The sequence below is a fragment of the Ostrinia nubilalis genome, chromosome Z (genome assembly GCF_963855985.1).
Source record: "Ostrinia nubilalis chromosome Z, ilOstNubi1.1, whole genome shotgun sequence".
Lineage (NCBI taxonomy): Eukaryota > Metazoa > Arthropoda > Insecta > Lepidoptera > Crambidae > Ostrinia > Ostrinia nubilalis.
Window position 1 is genome coordinate 22,622,863 of NC_087119.1, and position 18,151 is coordinate 22,641,013.

At 34.7% G+C, this 18,151-nt stretch overlaps 1 protein-coding gene across 1 annotated transcript in view; it reads right to left on the reverse strand.

The window, feature by feature from the left end:
• The window catches only part of LOC135086708 (transient receptor potential cation channel subfamily A member 1), a 127,008-nt gene that overhangs the window by 32,518 nt on the left and 76,339 nt on the right, over window positions 1-18,151 (reverse strand). Inside the window, exons 4-6 of the mRNA XM_063981486.1 lie at window positions 3,189-3,345; window positions 2,770-2,860; window positions 327-396 (exon numbers count right to left, since the gene is read on the reverse strand). Coding sequence (XP_063837556.1) covers window positions 327-396; window positions 2,770-2,860; window positions 3,189-3,345 — 318 coding nt within the window. The remainder of the gene's footprint in view (window positions 1-326; window positions 397-2,769; window positions 2,861-3,188; window positions 3,346-18,151) is intronic.

Consider the following 18,151-nt stretch of genomic DNA (forward strand, 5'->3'; position numbering starts at 1 on the left):
AAGGAGGTTTGATTGAAGCGGAACTACTGATCAATATTTTTAGTTTTATAAACATTATTTTAGAATATTAACCACAACAAAAAAAAACAAAAAAAAATATGTACCAAAAAACAAAAAACCTGAATTTCATTTCATCAAGTTTTATTCAAAATTCATAAATAATAAATTCATAATAATAATATTATCTGCCTAATAATCTGTCATTATTAGGCAGATATTATGGTTGAATTACTGCAAGTCAGACTTAGGTTCGTTTATTTAACGAAACATGCCGACTAGATTTATGTAAAAGTCTAAATTAAATAAAACAACAAACAAAAGCTTACCTTATTTAATTCAGTAGCCAAATGAATTGGTGCTTGGGTCTTTTCATTGAGGACCCCAGTGTCGACGTGCCTGTAACAGATAAGACGTTCAAACCCGCGTGGTAAGTACAGGTCGAAATACAATTCGATCTGTAAATGAAAAAGAGCCAAGTTAAAAAAAGACGTATCCCAGATGCATTAGTTGGAAGGATTTTTGCCCTATTTAAATGAAATGATGAAATGCTTCTTCAAATTGTATTATTTGTATTACAGACCTTGTTTTTATCATTATTACAATATTGGAAGTAAACTGCTATTTTCAATCTAATGAAATCATAGAACCGCAACTTTTCCTTTTCTAACAGAATAAATCGCCATCACCTTTTTGTTTTAAAATTTTAAACATTGATTTGTGTTGTATGATGTAGTTGTCTAATCTATGCTATGCTTGATCAAAACAGGTCTCCAAGTTTGTGTAATCAAAATGCTAAAATGGTAATAAATAGCAAGATCTTGGCTAAGTCACTATCCTGCACCTATTCCAAAGACTGATAAAATGCAGCTTACAGTGCGATGCCCTTTGTACCAAGAAACGGATAGATTACATTGTAATGATTCTTTTGGAATTGATACCGAGTCCCTGGAAAGTAAATATCAGCGCTTACAGATTCTTATTTAAAGGAAGGTGTTTCATTTAAAATCATAGAGACGGATCGGTTTCAAAAAGATCTCGAGCTTTGGAAATATTTCTATTGTGTGACATAAAATCAGTACAGCGCTGATTAAAAAACGTAAACCTACACATTTTGTGAACCTTTCATAAATAAAAGAATATCTAAATATATAAAAGGAGAAACTGACTGACTGACTGACAGATCAACGCACAGCCTAAACGGCTAAACGTAGGCACTTGAAATTTGGAAGGGACGTAGTTTAGGTACCGTAGAGGTGCACTAAGAAAGGAATTCCCGAAATTCCCACGGGAACGGGAATTAGCGGAAAAATCCTTTTGTATGAACAATCTAAACCGCTTAAGTTAGATGCTTGAAATTTGGTGTGAAGGTACCTTAGTTAACTTAAAGCTTAGGTAGAACAGGATATCGTAAAATTCCCACGGGAACGGGAGTTACCGGGAAAAAACATATGTATGAAAAAATCTAAACTGTGTAAGATAGACGCTTGAAATTTGGCATGCAGGTACCTTAGTAAATTTAAAGCTTAGGTACAACAGGATATCGTAAAATTCTCACGGGAACGGGAGTTAGCGGGAAAAAACATATGTATGAAAAAATCTAAACTGCGTAAGATAGACGCTTGAAATTTGGCATGCAGGTACCTTAGTAAACTTAAAGCTTAGTTACAACAGGATATTGCAAAATTCCTACGGGAACGGGAGTTAGCGGGAAAAACATTTGTATGAAAAAAATCTAAACCGCTTAAGATAGATGAAGGGGGTAAAACGGGATCCATGCGTACGAAGTCGCGGGCGGCCGCTAGCTATCATCTAATCTTCTAAATATATAAAAGGAGAAACTGACTGACTAACTGACAGATCAACGCACAGCCTAAACGGCTAAACGTAGGCACTTGAAATTTGGAAGGGACGTAGTTTAGGTACCGTAGAGGTGCACTAAGAAAGGAATTCCCGAAATTCCCACGGGAGCGGGAATTAGCGGAAAAATCCTTTTGTATGAACAATCTAAACCGCTTAAGTTAGATGCTTGAAATTTGGTGTGAAGGTACCTTAGTTAACTTAAAGCTTAGGTAGAACAGGATATCGTAAAATTCCCACGGGAACGGGAGTTACCGGGAAAAAACATATGTATGAAAAAATCTAAACTGTGTAAGACAGACGCTTGAAATTTGGCATGCAGGTACCTTAGTAAGTTTAAAGCTTAGGTACAACAGGATATCGTAAAATTCCCACGGGAACGGGAGTTAGCGGGAAAAAACATATGTATGAAAAAATCTAAACTGCGTAAGATAGACGCTTGAAATTTGGCATGCAGGTACCTTAGTAAACTTAAAGCTTAGTTACAACAGGATATTGCAAAATTCCTACGAGAACGGGAGTTAACCGCTGAAGATAGATGAAGAGGGTAAACGGGATCCACGCGTACGAAGTCGCGGGCGGCCGCTAGCTATCATCTATCTATCTATATAAATAAAAATGAATTGATGTTCGTTAGTCTGATTATAACTCGAGAACGACTGGGCCGATTGAGCTGATTTTGGTTTTAAAATGTTTGTCGTAGTCCAGGTCTAAACGGTGAGTAAATACACGCGCGATATTGTTTTTCTGTGACAGACAAAATTCCACGCGGGCGAAGCCGCGGGCGGAAAGCTAGTTTGGTATAAATGAAGTATTTGATGATGGTTTTTATGGTTTACTATGTTCAGCAGTGGGCGTCCTGTGGCTGAAATGACGATGATGATGATAATGATAACCTTGGCATTTACTTACTGTTGCAATAAGAACTCTACAGCATCAAGAGCTTCGCTTTCAACCGCGACATGAAGAGGAGTATTGCCTGTGTTGTCTCTGGCATTTAAATCTACAACAAAACAAAATGTTGCTTAAAATAGTTTAAATTGAGTTTCTCGCTATTATTTACATTAGAAGTGAGTCATTTGTAAGATCTCACTACCCACACAACGGTAATTGACTTCGGGACAAAAGAAGTATACCTTGCCATTATTTTGTGACTTCATCAGATCCAATACATTTAATTAAAAGTATAAAAACCTAGATTTTATGGATAAAATATTCTTAATTCTTATTCTTTGAACTCTTTATTTTTACCTAGATTGCAATTTCAGTTTCTACCAACTTCTTACAGACTAGATTTGTATTTTATCCAGCAAATTATTCAAATCTCGTACCTCCTCCATAGTTGTTGATAAAATGCAGTATATTAGTGTTGTTCCTAGCTGCAGCCTGGTGGGCTGCGGTTCTTCCCCTCACGTCCCTCACAGCAAGCCGAGATGGCTCACTGAGGTACAGTCGCATGAAGTCCTCCACATTTCCACTCTCTGCTGCCTGGAACAAGAGAGTGAATAACTTAAATGAGGTAAGTAGGCTGGAGGTGTCGCAAAAAAAACGAGACATAAATTAGCTTTATTTTAAGATGTATAGATTAGGATGCTACCATTTTAAGATAAATTTTTGGATTTGAATTTGGAGTTCACCCAAATTCTGAGCTTTTTTAGATACCCCATGGTGTTTTGTGTTTAGCACTAGACAAAATTAAATGTGAGTAACAAGCTTAGCTTAGCTTATCGCAACGTAATGATCCATATTTCCTGTTGTATCTTGGTCAATACCAAAAAATATTCTGTAATTGTAGGTTACATTATTTAGGCATTGTTCCGTACATTCATCTGTGAAAAATGGAATTGAACCAATATCCGCCATTTCTTTGAAATACTTAATGATGAATATGTAAGTACATAAATCAGAGGTGGATTGAGAATTGGTCAAAATTATAGGTCTACCTAATTGTAAATAATGTCAAGGATAAAATCGACGTGATTAAGGCTTTTGTTATTTGATTTTCTTATCAATACATAATCAGATGATACAAAATTAGAAGTCCCAAACCTGTGGGCACCTAGTTACGAAGTGCTAACAAGTTTTCCACGCCGCGTCTCAGTTTCATTGTTTTTATGTAAATTATAACCTTCGGGCGAACTCGATGATTGGCAAAATAAGAAAAGTGGTTTATGACGGAGTTCGTAAATAAGACTGGATGAAAGACGCCGGATTAGTGAGACATGTCCGAAGATATTGATGCGGGTATTTTGTTCGAGTTTAATTTACATGGCAAAGCTAAAAAAGATTACGCTTTATGGAAAAAAGTCACAGCCAACATGGAAGTTTCTATGGCGAAAATGACAATTTGTTATGCACAGGAGTGCTGGCATTGAATAATTTCTCAAACCTTGAAATCAACAAATAAAGCTGTCACATCAATTTCGAAGACGCTTCTTTTAATACAGCAATAATATACTTTTAATACTTTAGCATATAAACTTATTAAAATATTATTATCTTCATAAAAAAGCATGCTCTAAGCGTTTTAATTCAATCAAACCAAAGAATTACGTGATACTACATGTGTGACGTAACTGACATACAGGGAGAACAATATATCTCAGGGGAGAGACAAGATTAAGGTAAGAAAAACACCGGACTGTTAGTTCAATATTGCTTCAATATCTGCTGGAACGAAGATAAGATTTTCGGGAAATTCAACTTCTTCACTGCACGAGTATATGGCAGGAAAATAAAAGTGGTTTCGCTCTCCGGTGGTTGGAAAATGCAAACGAAAATAGCGACTTTATTGTTTGGGTAAGCAAAAGCAAACTGACAAATCAATGCTTTTTTAAAACCTAAGTAGGTACTGTTTCATGGCCAAATAAAATATGTAGAGTGCAATACTTTAATAAAAGAAACTATGTTTATTATGTTCGTGTTAAACAAAAAAGGACCAAAGAACAAACATACAACCGTCAGCTGCCATTAGCACATCTTATATATATAAAAGAAAGTCGTGTTAGTTACTCCACTTATAACTCAAGAACGGCTGAACCGATTTAGCTGAAAATTGTCAGGGAGGTAGTTTAGAGCCAGGAGAAGGACATAGGATACTTTTTATCCCGTTCGAAATTAAAAAAAAAGTCTGCTTATTTATTGTCATTAAGGCGGAACAAAGTTCGCCGGGTCAGCTAGTATGCCATAAATGCAGCGTCATGTAGCCTCAAATCATTGTCTTAATGTGCATATCCCTGTTGTTAGGCCACAGTCGGCATCGTAACCAAAAATCTAGTTAGCTAGAGTTTGAGTCTTGGATGGCAGACATCATGATGTTGGTTGTCTGCATTAGGAATTACGTGGTGGTACTTAAAATGCATAATAGTAGTCCTGCATGCTGATGGCCTGGCGGAGACCAGGAAAAAGGTTGGTGTTCACTTCAAGCGGGCCATAGTCAGTCTGTTGAATGACTACTGAAAAAAGTCACTAGTAATCACCAACCTTTATTTGTTGGATATTTAGGTACATAATATATCAGATAAGGAAAATTTACCAAGAACTGGTGAAATTGGCCCATATTATGGAAAATTTTGTTTTTATTACGCAACAATTCTAATAAAGAAGGGAGGAAAATATCAAATAGCTTCTTTCAATTATGTTATTGATATGTCAAAGCTTGTATTAAAACATAGGCCAATTCCATAAAAAAGAACCTTCAAAAAGTAAGAGTTAATAACACAAAGTTGACTCGAGCCATTTGTGAAGATATGATCTTACGCCACATACCTAAATTGACATCCATCACGAACAATCCACTCAAGATCCTTTCGCAAATAAACTAATCGTCATATAACGTTTTCGAAAACATGGCAAGTAATCAATTTGGAAATTTAATTACTTTCATATGAGAGGGTAATGGAATTAATTTACTGGAAGTCTAACAATCCCTTCTCTGCTAAAGGAAAACATTAAATTATTGCATCGAAAAATCCAGTGATTTTTGTTACTACATTTTTGCAAAACGCTTTTCTTTAACTTTATAACTCACCATATACGAGTATGTGTGTAAACCACGACCTGCTGAAGCTTCTTATTTTAATCAAAACAAATTCTTTTCGCTGCTACATATTGGACGAATCGTAAGACTTGCAGCTAGCATCGTCGGATCCCATATCGTTGCTTTTGATCGCATGAATTGATTCAGTTCAGCAGAATTGAATAAAGTTAAATGCAAGTCTAAGCTACTCGTATTCGCATCACTTTAATAAGAAAACTAAAAGTGGAGTCATAAACTGAACGGTTTAGCTTAAGGTATGGGTGGGTGGGTACTGGGTACTATTATGAACTGTAGAAAACTTAAACCCTTAGACAAATCTGGGGCCCTCCTCCACTAAAAAGACCTTCTCGTGGAAGTAGTCAAGTCTAATTTCTACAGAACATCTGTATTAGGGAACCAGGGCACCACCTGACCTAGTGATGATTCTGCGAATCTGCTTGAACTCTGAAAATGGAAGTATTGGAATAAAACTTAGTTTTGCTACCCATAAAGCTGTCAATCCCTATTTGTTTGAGCCCAAAGTGGAAACTGATTGGTAGGTTTATCTGTCCTGAATTCAACCTCACCCCTTGTGGGGGCTGAAATAAGTTTTTAAACCGTCCTATATAACGGATGTACCTACTCGCACCAATGCCCAGTTTTATGTTGGCAGCAGTTTTTGCCATGGGAAGAAAAATACATAATATTACATATATATACACTCTACTGACTTGTTTTTATTTCCACTTGCATATACGAGTACTGGACAAGTAACGTCGTCTAAAAACCCAATGATTTGGAATCCAAACAGGTGATCAATGTGAAAGCAGGAAGAGTGTTGGTGGCAAAATTGAACCCTGAAGAACACCGAGGTAAACTGCCTGTTGATCAGAGTATTCGTCTGGTCATTCTCGTAGATCGTGCTCGGATTTGTTTTAAAATTAAACGTTTTGTCAACACTGCTCACGGAGATTACCAGTGCGAATAATTTTATCATTACTCATTTTGAGTGATCGTCTCGCTAGCTTTGGAGTGGTCATTATTTAAAGATTAAAAAGAATGAGGCAGAAAGTTTATCAGTACCTATTTAAACTAATAATACTAGATTATAAATGTTTAATGGTGAAAGAAGTCAAGCCAATGAGAGTCGTGGTTCCAAATCCTCATTCGTCTCATGCAACATACTCGTACGTTACATTCGAGCTTTTTCTATACGAGTATAAAATGAATTCATAGTAGGCTTTGCTTTGTAGCAAACTACATTATTTTAGCTGTAGGCATTAATTTACATAAGAATGCTAAAAATATAACAGCCAATTCTATATTTTGTTAGCTTGTAGATTCTTTTTTAATCCTTCCACATATTAGTATAGCTTTAGGTACATATTGTGAATTTAAAGAAGACTATTCATATTAAATGGGCAATGAAGTAATATTATATGAATTTCATTGTTTATTTTTAAATAGAGAATCCTTAAAAATAAGTAAAAGCATTTATTATCTTTAAAATCACAGCTGGAATTACTTTCAGCTGACGGGCAACAGCATTTTTAAAACCACAATGTTATTGTCATTCGAATGAATGATGTAAAGACAGATTTCTAGCAAAGTAAATACTTTGAAGAAGGGTAGCCCACATGCCTACGCTTAACAACAAACCGGCAAACATCCCAGGGTTTGCAATAATCGCAAACTAAATGCGTATTCTATTTTAAGAAGGACGACTCACCGTTAAAGGTTTGTAAACACAGAAACTTTTTGCGCTGTATTGTATTGGTGTATTTACCTACTATCACTCTTGGACAGTAGAAAGTACGAGTATCATCAAATTGTATTGAATTTTCTCCATTTTTATGTAAGAGTAGGCAAGCCTGCTTATAGAATACCTGATGGCAAGAGGTCAACATCACCCAAGTATGTACGAGTACAAGTTGGTCACAACCAGACATTTTAAAGATTTACTGAATTATCTACTGGAAAACAACAGCAATTTTATTTTGTTAATTGATAATATAGGTACCCACTCTTAGTATTAATATCAATAGCCACTCCAAAGTTAAGCATTGTTACTTCTTCATCAATTGGTACAAGGTCTCATACTAAAGATGATAATGGCTAGAGTAATTGTCCCTAATACAAATTAATTACTCGATGGGAGGAATAAAACCCTGGCTCCTATCAATAGAGTTATAAAACCATTATTTAAATTCATTGCTAGCCCTTGAAAAATTTTAAGGAAACAGTGTCAGTGATGAGCATGAGTGAGTATGATAAGGAGCATACACCAGGATGCATGGAATTCTACTAGATACAAAATTAATCATTTTGCTTAAATGACCCAAACGAAATAATTATGGTAAACGATAATACCTAAAGAATTTTGGTCATTTTGTGTATGTTTTTGTCCCCGCCTCAAGATACACTGTGGAGTGATCAGGGCAGACAACCGATGTATTTTCTTGAGGTGACAACAGTGTTATTTTTATAACAAATAAAAAAAGGGTTGAAATTATGGCAGCTCATAAAATTTAGCTTCAACCAGGGCAGTGACCTCAGTTACAAAACATACTTCCTATAGAAGAAAAATGTACAGGAATGGAAAGGCGGTAGGATCCCAGGTCAAATTGGAAACGTGAAGTGGTAAGACAACTGCTAATGATTGAAATTGAAATCTACATAATCAATAAAAATGCTCTACGACTACTGCTCGCTCATTATTTCTCATACATTGTTTAGTAAACAACAGAATTATGTATCCGTTGTTGTGAGAGAGTGAGACGCATATCCGACTAACACCATTATTAGACAGTTTACAGTGAAATATTGCGACATCAATATTGTAAGTCTACCTAGCTAACTTTTTGCCGATAAATTAACCGTGTATGTAATAAGATGCTTTTATACGTTTAAGTACTCAAAAAGTTATCCATTTTCCTATAAAACTGTCCCAAAATTATTAGATCCTTCAATTGGGAAGTTGTTCAATTCACAAAATTTTCATATCATATGATATTCATAAGTCTATTCGAAACGTGCGACAAATATCTTTACACTTGAATGGATAAAAAAATTACGTTTCTGAATAACATGCTCGCTTCTTTTGACGCCTCAATGTGGAGTTGTCACCGATCAATATTATAATCTTAGGTCTTACAACTGACGATTATTGAGCAGTGGTTGTAGTTTGTGAACCCTTTTTAGCTGTGTAACTGTCAGAATATTGTGAACGTCAGAATGGCGGGTGTATGGTCACAGAAATGAATAATATAAATATGAATTTTTAATACCTGAGGTGTACCTTTATGTACCTTTAGTTATTAATTTTGTACTTCCCTAATACGGGAACAATTTAAATTACAAAATGAGCCGCCAACCTGATATCAGGTTGGCGGGTGTATGCTGAAATTGGACGAAACAGGTAAGTTATGGTTTTCTTATATTTACCATTATTTAGTACCTCAAATGTACCTCACAAATATATTATGATAAACCAAATGCAACGAATAATTAACGAGAAAATTGATACGAAAAATTTGATGTCCACCATTTTTTTGATGGCCACCATTTCTTTTAACAAGTTAGAAAGTTGACACTGACACAGATAATACATACCATACAGATATTTTTTAAGTCTGTTTTTTATGGCATGCACACTTGTGCATTTGCCAATGCCAATACTTTCCTAAAATCTAAAAGTATTGATAGTAGCGCCCTGCTGTAAATGTCATAAGGTTGTCCAACGTGGCAATAATAGGGATGTTGACTGGGTAATGAAATCGAAATTCTATTCAGTCCGTCAGACAGATAATAAAAATATTTTGGAGACATTTTTTTTTCATAATCTAATAATTACAGTATTATATTGAGTTGAAATGTCGCGTGACGTCACTTTTGAGTAAAAAATCTACTCAAGCGTGACGTAACGCGCCAATTCAACTCGATGTAGGACTGTTATTATTTAATTATGAAAGAAAATAAAAAATATGAGTTTAATATTTTCTAATATCTGTCTGACGGACATATAATTGAAAATTTGTCATTTAGCCTTTAAAAGTATTGATTGATAGTAGTGCCAAGTGCTCTCCTGTATAGGTCTACCAGAATCTCATGGCAAACAAAAATATTGGAAAAGTGTGGCTTTCATAAGGAAATTGTCTATGGCTTTATTGTCACCTGTCAAAACAAATTACGAGATTTGTCAACCACTGCAGAAATTTTGTGAATCTTCATGATTATTTGTTATTTTTGTGAAAATATCAAAAAAAAAACTCAAGCGAGTTATATTGTTTTCAATGTGTATTGTAAAATATGGCGTAATTTAAACTCAATCTTTGATTTTAAAGCACGTCGTTGAGTTGACAGGTAAGTCGGACTGAAATGTTAAGATTACATTAGTTTATTACCCGACTGCGTCAGAAAGAGGGTTATGTTTATTTTTAAGTATTTTTCTTTCTTAATAGCTGCTTTATTGAGGTTTACCTACAGGTGAATCTCACAAATTGGTGCAGAGGAATGGTGAAAATGTTGTAACCATGTAAAGAAACTTGATAAGATTTCATCAAGCAAAATCATTATTAATCATCAAGCAAGATTGAATAATAAAATTGAAATGCTGGAAGAGCAATTTATAATAAATGGGTCATTCCACCGGCCAAGAAAATCACGTGTCCGGGGCCAAAAAGTACCCGAATATCATAATATTTTAGTAACAAATATTTTTATCTAATAGTATAACTGGGTATTTCGCCAAAAATGGTCAATTTTGCCTAATTTCCTCGGTACGAAATATTTTTTTGTTTTTAACTATTTTTAGTTTCCTATTGCATTAAGTAGCAAAAACTAAGCTAATATATCTAAAAGGGGTGTCATAATTCGTTTTAGAAACAAAGTTATAAGGTCATGAACTTTTGGTAGCCAAGGAAATTATTATAAATATTTTTTTCTCTAAGTTTTCTTCTGTGATTTGCTTTTTTTTGTTCGACCCATTTTTGTGTACCTTCGCAAGCTAACATAGCAATAAATATTGTATCATTACGACCTTTTTACACAAATAAGAAAGATAAATGCAGTAGATTGGGTTTAGAGTTAAAAACAAGTTGTTCTATATCTATTATGATACCCATTTCTTAAAATGTCAATTTTAAACTTATTCCAATAAAGAAATACCCAAAATTTTACTTTACGCCGAATGAAAAATGGTCTTTTATAATTTCCTAGGCCATTTTATGCCACGGAAAACAAGGAAATTAGGGCCACAGAAATTAGATTTATGCCTAAAAGACACCACAGACAAAAACCTATTTACCCTATGCATTTACTATTTAAATCATGGGTTTACCCCTACAGACACTACATCTGTGTAAATAAACAATAAAATTAATCCATTGTTTAGTTGCAAAAAGCCGTCCAAAGAAATTGACTTTTTAGTAAACAAAAACCCAAGGAGGGACCTACTTATGCGATTTGTCGCGAAACTGGTCAACGCAGTACTGTCCTGCCTCGATGGCCTTTTGGGACGAAATGGCCGAGTGTAACGGTGCAGTGCATTACATTCTAGGTTCTTTCGTTTCGTTACTACAATGGTCGAAATGAAGACCCAGGGAAATTATATTTTTGACTCGGACAAGAACTTAACTTCACTTTATTTCCTCCCTTTAAGTATTTGACATTTAATCTTTTTATTTTCCGATAGCCAAACGTTTCTCAAATATAAACAGAGTGCTATTAGAATGAAATTACGCTTCTATTTGTTATAGTGTGCCTTCATTTTGGCAAACAACAGTAATGGACATAACAAGGAAATTAGAAAAACTACTTTTGATTAAGTTTTTCTACGCTATTATTTGTAGTATCTGCTATTGTAATAGCAAAAACAAATACAACTTTTGATGAACTTTCCCATAAAAATAGTTTTATACGTATAGATATAAAAAAACATGTGTTCGCCTGCCTGGACACAGAAAATTTACTGTTTCGGCGAAATACCCAACTTTGGTTCTTGTTGTTAAACCACAGAGATAGTTAATAATAGTTAATTAAGTAATTTAAAAAAAATCGTAAGTCGTCAAAAATTGATTACCACGACGTGTCCGCGCTCCCGATTTCAGAACAAATTTGCTCGTATAAATTAATCCGATATTATTACCGCTTTCAATGCTTATGTAATCGATTACTGATTAAATAAACATTGATAAATTAAATACGATATAACTATATCACTAAAAGGTTTTGTAAAATAACTACTTGAAGTTGTGTCCGGGCGTTAACCGTGATTACCCCGACACGTCGCTAATGTGCGCCTACGTCCCTAGCTACGCAATTTAGAAACGAGATCTATCCTCCCCCGTGAACCTTTAGTGGTGGCCTGCGTGCCGAGGTGATCGGTAATGCAACTCGTCGCAGGATTTCGGAGTTATCGAGATAAGAATATGATTACCCCGACCTTGGTTCAGTGCACGATTGATTTACTCTATCCTGTTTTTTTAGGTTTCTTTACATGGAAAGTTCTTGAGAATTTACAGGAATAATGGTCCATGTAACCGCATTTTTGTGTATTAAAACATATGGGATTCAACTTACAGATTGGGCAGGGCTCAGGATAAACCTTAATTTTTTGACTACCCCGACCTTGATTACCCCGACTTTTGTCACCGAGTAATCAATAATACTGTAATTTTACTAATGAATGATTAACTAAATAACGTTTAATAAGCAAAATTACCCTTTACCAAAATGAAATCCTATCTCCTATTAATACATAATATTATCCCTCAAAATTGGCAAGACCCCTGGACTCGACCTTATCACCGCTGAAATGCTGTAAGCCGATGTAAACTCCGTCGTTTACGTCCTGATACCTGTCTTCGAAAACATCTGGATGGAAGAGGAAGTCCCAGACGACTGGTATAAGGGGCTTCTAATTATTGTGTCGAAAAAAGGATAAAGCAAGGGTATCAGTACCGGAAGACCCAAGAGATGCGATCTGGAGTGAGGAATTGCACACCGTTGGTGCAAAGGATGTCCAAGGAGTCCACAATTTCACTTACCTCGGGAGCATCGTTTCAGAGCCTGGAGGTACCGAAGAGGACATCACTTCGCGCATTGCCAAGGCCAGAGCTACCTTCGCACAACTTCGAGCCGTATGGCAGTCACGGAAATTTACCCAAGCAAGATCAAAATATTCGGGTCCAACGTCAAACCAGTTCTGCTCTATGGGCGGGTGTGAAACGTGGAAGGTCACTAAGGTTATCTCGCACCAGCTGCAGATCTTCTTCAGCCGCTGTCTTCGCCGAATTCTCCAAAATCTTCAAACGACGAACTTTTGGAACGCTGCCACGAAATACCGATCGTTCAGCAGAATAAACGCTGCAAGTGGAACTGGATCGGCCACACTCTCCGAAGGGACCCCGATCACATCCCCAAGCAGGCTCTAGATTGGAACCCCCAGGGAAAATGCAAACGTGGTCGCGCCAAAAAAACATAGCGGCGCACTGTTAAGACTTGGAGCGAGATCAAACGCAAAGCTCAAGACCGAATGCGATGGAAGACTGTTGTGGACGCCTTCTGTCCCATATAGGAGACATAGGACATTGAGTCACTAATATTATATGTATGTATATGTATGTTTTTTACTCTTTTACGCAACAACTACTTAACAGATTTTGTTGAAACTTTACAATATTGTCGTTTATACATCAAAATAACAAATGGCTAGTTATAATAACATTTGTTTTACCATAACTTAAAAAAAACCTTAGAAAATAAAATATTTTGTTTTATTTTTGATTACTCTGACTCCCAACTTTGATTACCCCGACCATGAAAATTTTGATGTCGCATAACTTTTTATTCCTGCTTGCTACAGATGGGCCAATATAAAAAATATGCTCGTAATAATGTCTATTTTGAAATGTTTAACCTAAACTTACTCTAAATTCAAAAATAAAAAAGGTCGGGGTAATCAACAAAATAATCCAGCTCCGGAGAATGACCGAAATACCTCTTTCTCTTGATTATCTGTTGATAGTTCCAACGGGACACAATTTCAACGGGACACATTTTCAATCAGACACATTCCCACGTGGACACAGTTGCAAACGGACACAATACAGTCAGTCGAATAAATGAAAGTGAAATGAAAAATATGAACATTAAAATAACTATATTTTATTACAATTAAAAACAAAATTAAACAGAAATAAGCATCTTCGCGTACTTTCCTTAAATCAATAAAATAACCTAAACATAACATAGACCAATCAATAAAATTTAGCTTGGCTTTTATGAGGGGTTAGGATTTGGCAATATTTCGACATTAACAGATATTTATTATTTATGTACCTATTCGTCATTAGAGTGAATAACCTAGAAAAAGAAATTCAAATTCAAATATTTATTTGCACAATTTTGGGTAAACATAGTGGTCTTAAAACTAGTATAAAGTTTTTTGAAAGGCCTTAATATGGAGTTTTTTTTATTTTTTGTAACTTTTTGGACTTTAAATAAAATCCATCATTATTATAAGCCATTTTATTGGTATTTACCTCAAAGATTAATGTATTTCATTTTATTATAGGAAATTGTCGTAGTTTTTTAATATCCGGTATCCGGCCGGATAGTAAAAATAGGCCGGGTATCCGGCCTACCGGATAGTTACCGGATATCCGTTTCATCTCTAGTATAGATAGTCTAACACCCAGACCGGTCACAGAAATTAAAATGCATCATTTCAATTTCTGCCCGGCCGAGAATCGAACCCGGGACCTCTCGGCATAGTAGTCCGTTCTGAACCGCTACACCAAACGGCAGACGAATACATACCCATGACAATTAACACATTTTATTTTTTTCATTAAAACATTTAACTGATGATACAATAATTGATGTGTCCACGTGGGAATGTGTCTGATTGAAAATGTGTCCCGTTGAAATTGTGTCTCGTTGGAACCAAATCAAGGAAATAATAAATAAATTACATTATCATAATCCTTGGACATTTTAGACTGCGCTTCTAGTCCCAAACTAAGCAAAGCTTGTACTATAGGTACTAGACAACGGATATAAACATATTAAATGCTTTTCTTTTTAAATCATACATATACATAGAAAACACCCAGTCCAATACAAACAAAATATATGTTCATGCATACAATTTGTTTGTAATGTGCGATAATCGAACCCGCAACCTCCGGAATAGTAGTCCGTTTCGAAACACTACACCAAGCGGCCGACTAAAATGCAAGTGGAATTCTTAGAATCGTTTTCTAGTATTTTTTTATCCACAACGAGGAAGCTCTGAATGAAGTAATACGTTATAAGTTGGATACATAATAAAATTAATTTTCTTTGTTTTTTTTTTCGTCTTATTTCTTCTTATTATTTTTTTTCTTTCGTCTTCTCATATTTTATTTCTTTTTATCCTTTTTTTGTCTTATTCTTCATTCATTTATTCTGTCTGTATTTCATCTTGTTTTAACTATTTTTATTCTTCTTATCTTTCTTCTTATCATAAAGATATTATATCAAGAAGAAGAAACAAGAAAAAATAAAAGAAAACGAAGAAAAAAGAAAATAATAATTTACAGAAGATAAAAGAAGAAGAAATAAGACAAAAAAAAAACAAGAAATGAAGACAGAAGAAGATAATAATAATAATGAGAAGAACCATGGGAAAAAGAATAAGAATAGAAGACAAAGGAGAAAAGACAATAAAATTAGAAGAAGAAGACGAATACGATGTCACGAATAATAGTTCCAATAGTCTAAATGACAAAATTTCAATTATTTGTCCGTCAGACAGATATTAGAAAATATTAAACTCATATTTTTTATTTTCTTTCATAATTAAATAATAACAGTCCTTCATCGAGTTGAAATGGCGCGTTACGTCACGCTTGAGTAGATTTTTTACTCAAAAGTGACGTCACGCGACATTTCAACTCAATATAATACTGTAATTATTAGATTATGAAAAAAAAAAAATGTCTCCAAAATATTTTTATTATCTGTCTGACGGACTGAATAGAATTTCGATTTCATTACCCAGTCAACATCCCTATTATTGCCACGTTGGACAACCTTATGACATTTACAGCAGGGCGCTACTATCAATACTTTTAGATTTTAGGAAAGTATTGGCATTGGCAAATGCACAAGTGTGCATGCCATAAAAAACAGACTTAAAAAATATCTGTATGGTATGTATTATCTGTGTCAGTGTCAAGTTTCTAACTTGTTAAAAGAAATGGTGGCCATCAAAAAAATGGTGGACATCAAATTTTTCGTATCAATTTTCTCATTAATTATTCGTCGCATTTGGTTTATCATAATATATTTGTGAGGTACATTTTAGGTACTAAATAATGGTAAATATAAGAAAACCATAACTTACCTGTTTCGTCCAATTTCAGCATACACCCGCCAACCTGATATCAGGTTGGCGGCTCATTTTGTAATTTAAATTGTTCCCGTATTAGGGAAGTACAAAATTAATAACTAAAGGTACATAAAGGTACACCTCAGGTATTAAAAATTCATATTTATATTATTCATTTCTGCGACCATACACCCGCCATTCTGACGTTCACAGAATATTGTCAATTTTGGGTGAAAGTCTGTTGCAAAACTATGAGCTGAACATGAATGAACAACCACGACCATATCGAGAAACTACTATCATTACATACCATGCCAACGTCTACTTGTTAAAAAGAACTTTCGTAAAATAAAACTGTCATAGGTAGGTAGGTACTCTTACATTATTGAAGAGTGCTAGTAAGGAGATACAAGGAGATAAAAGCTTATGTTCTACTTAATGTAGAGCCGAATTTCCCATTAATTGATGCGAGTTGTAATTAATTTATCGAGAATATATTGGGGTATCGGTTATTGTCAAATGATTGAATGTTATATCGAAACCCTTTGTATTCCGCTGATAACAATCGTCCGTTCCCACGCAGAGAGAGCTCGGAATTCACAACGAATATTTGAGACAATTTCTGGCAATGATAAATATGTTTCAGCTCCCATTGAAAAAGTATACAAGTAATTAAATAAGTGGAGTGAAATCTAGAATATCAATATTTTGATATTGATGAGATATTTTGAAAACAAATCAATTCAATCAAAAAAGATTTAGTACTTACAATGAAAAATCTAGATGAATAACGAAAATCAAGTTATACTCGTTATGTTGCTTAAATTAAAACTTTCCACGGCTGTTTGGACGCAAGTTAAGCAAAACCAACTAACGTACCTAAAGAGTTAATTTAAGGTAGGTACTAACCCCCTCTCTGATGTTTTGCTATGACCTTTCAGGGCGTCACGTGTATACCTATAACTTTACTATAACACCACTATTTCGCAATGTGACGTGCATTAAACAATTTGAATTTGAAAACACTTACTTGCAATATTTCCTCAATAGATGCCTTGCTGACGTTGACCAGTCCAAGCATTTTGGACCAGTGCCGGGGCAGTTTGATCGCACCGCTTTTTAAATTTTGCAAGTTCCGCAAACGTTTTGATTGGTTAAACGACCCCATTATCAAAGATAAATTAATTTTCAAACTTTCTTACCAAAACTTTAGAACAAATTGCGGTTTGAGTTAAGAATCAAAATGGTTTCACAAAAGGAATTTGTTTAAAGTGAAGTTTAACTTTTTAAATTGTTTTTGATGAGTTGTTGTTTTGTTTTTATCTCAAAGTGGAACAATACATTGTTTGTTTTGGTGCCGCTCGATCACTGAGACGAGTGTCGGCGAGAGCGACATGACTGCGACTGGCAGAGAGCCGACATTTTCTACACCAACCCTTAGTCTAGGAGACGCGATCCCGAGTTTACACACTTTAAGGACACGGGTCAAACTGTGGCGTAATTCACTTTGTTCGGGCGCTTCATAATTTGTTTAGCAAAATGAAATAAATCGTCTCTAATAAACGAATTTGAGAGTAATTGGTTTTGCAATCGTTTGATAGCGGGATATTTAACGAGGAAATAATAAACAAAATATGCTTAGCAGCTTTATGGAAAGCTTTACTGTGCAAAACACCCATTTTAGGTTAATATTGTTAATTCTTTTGCACGCGTTTAATTAATAAATTAATAAAATCAAAAAACAATTTTGCCTGCTTTAACCTTTCCAAGGTTCTATAAATATTATCAGGATTTAATTAAATCTTAATCAATTTCATAATGAATATTCTAGAAAACGTGTAACTTTAAGTTATTATTTATTTATTATTTAAGTTATTTAAATAGTAAGTACTTACCTTACT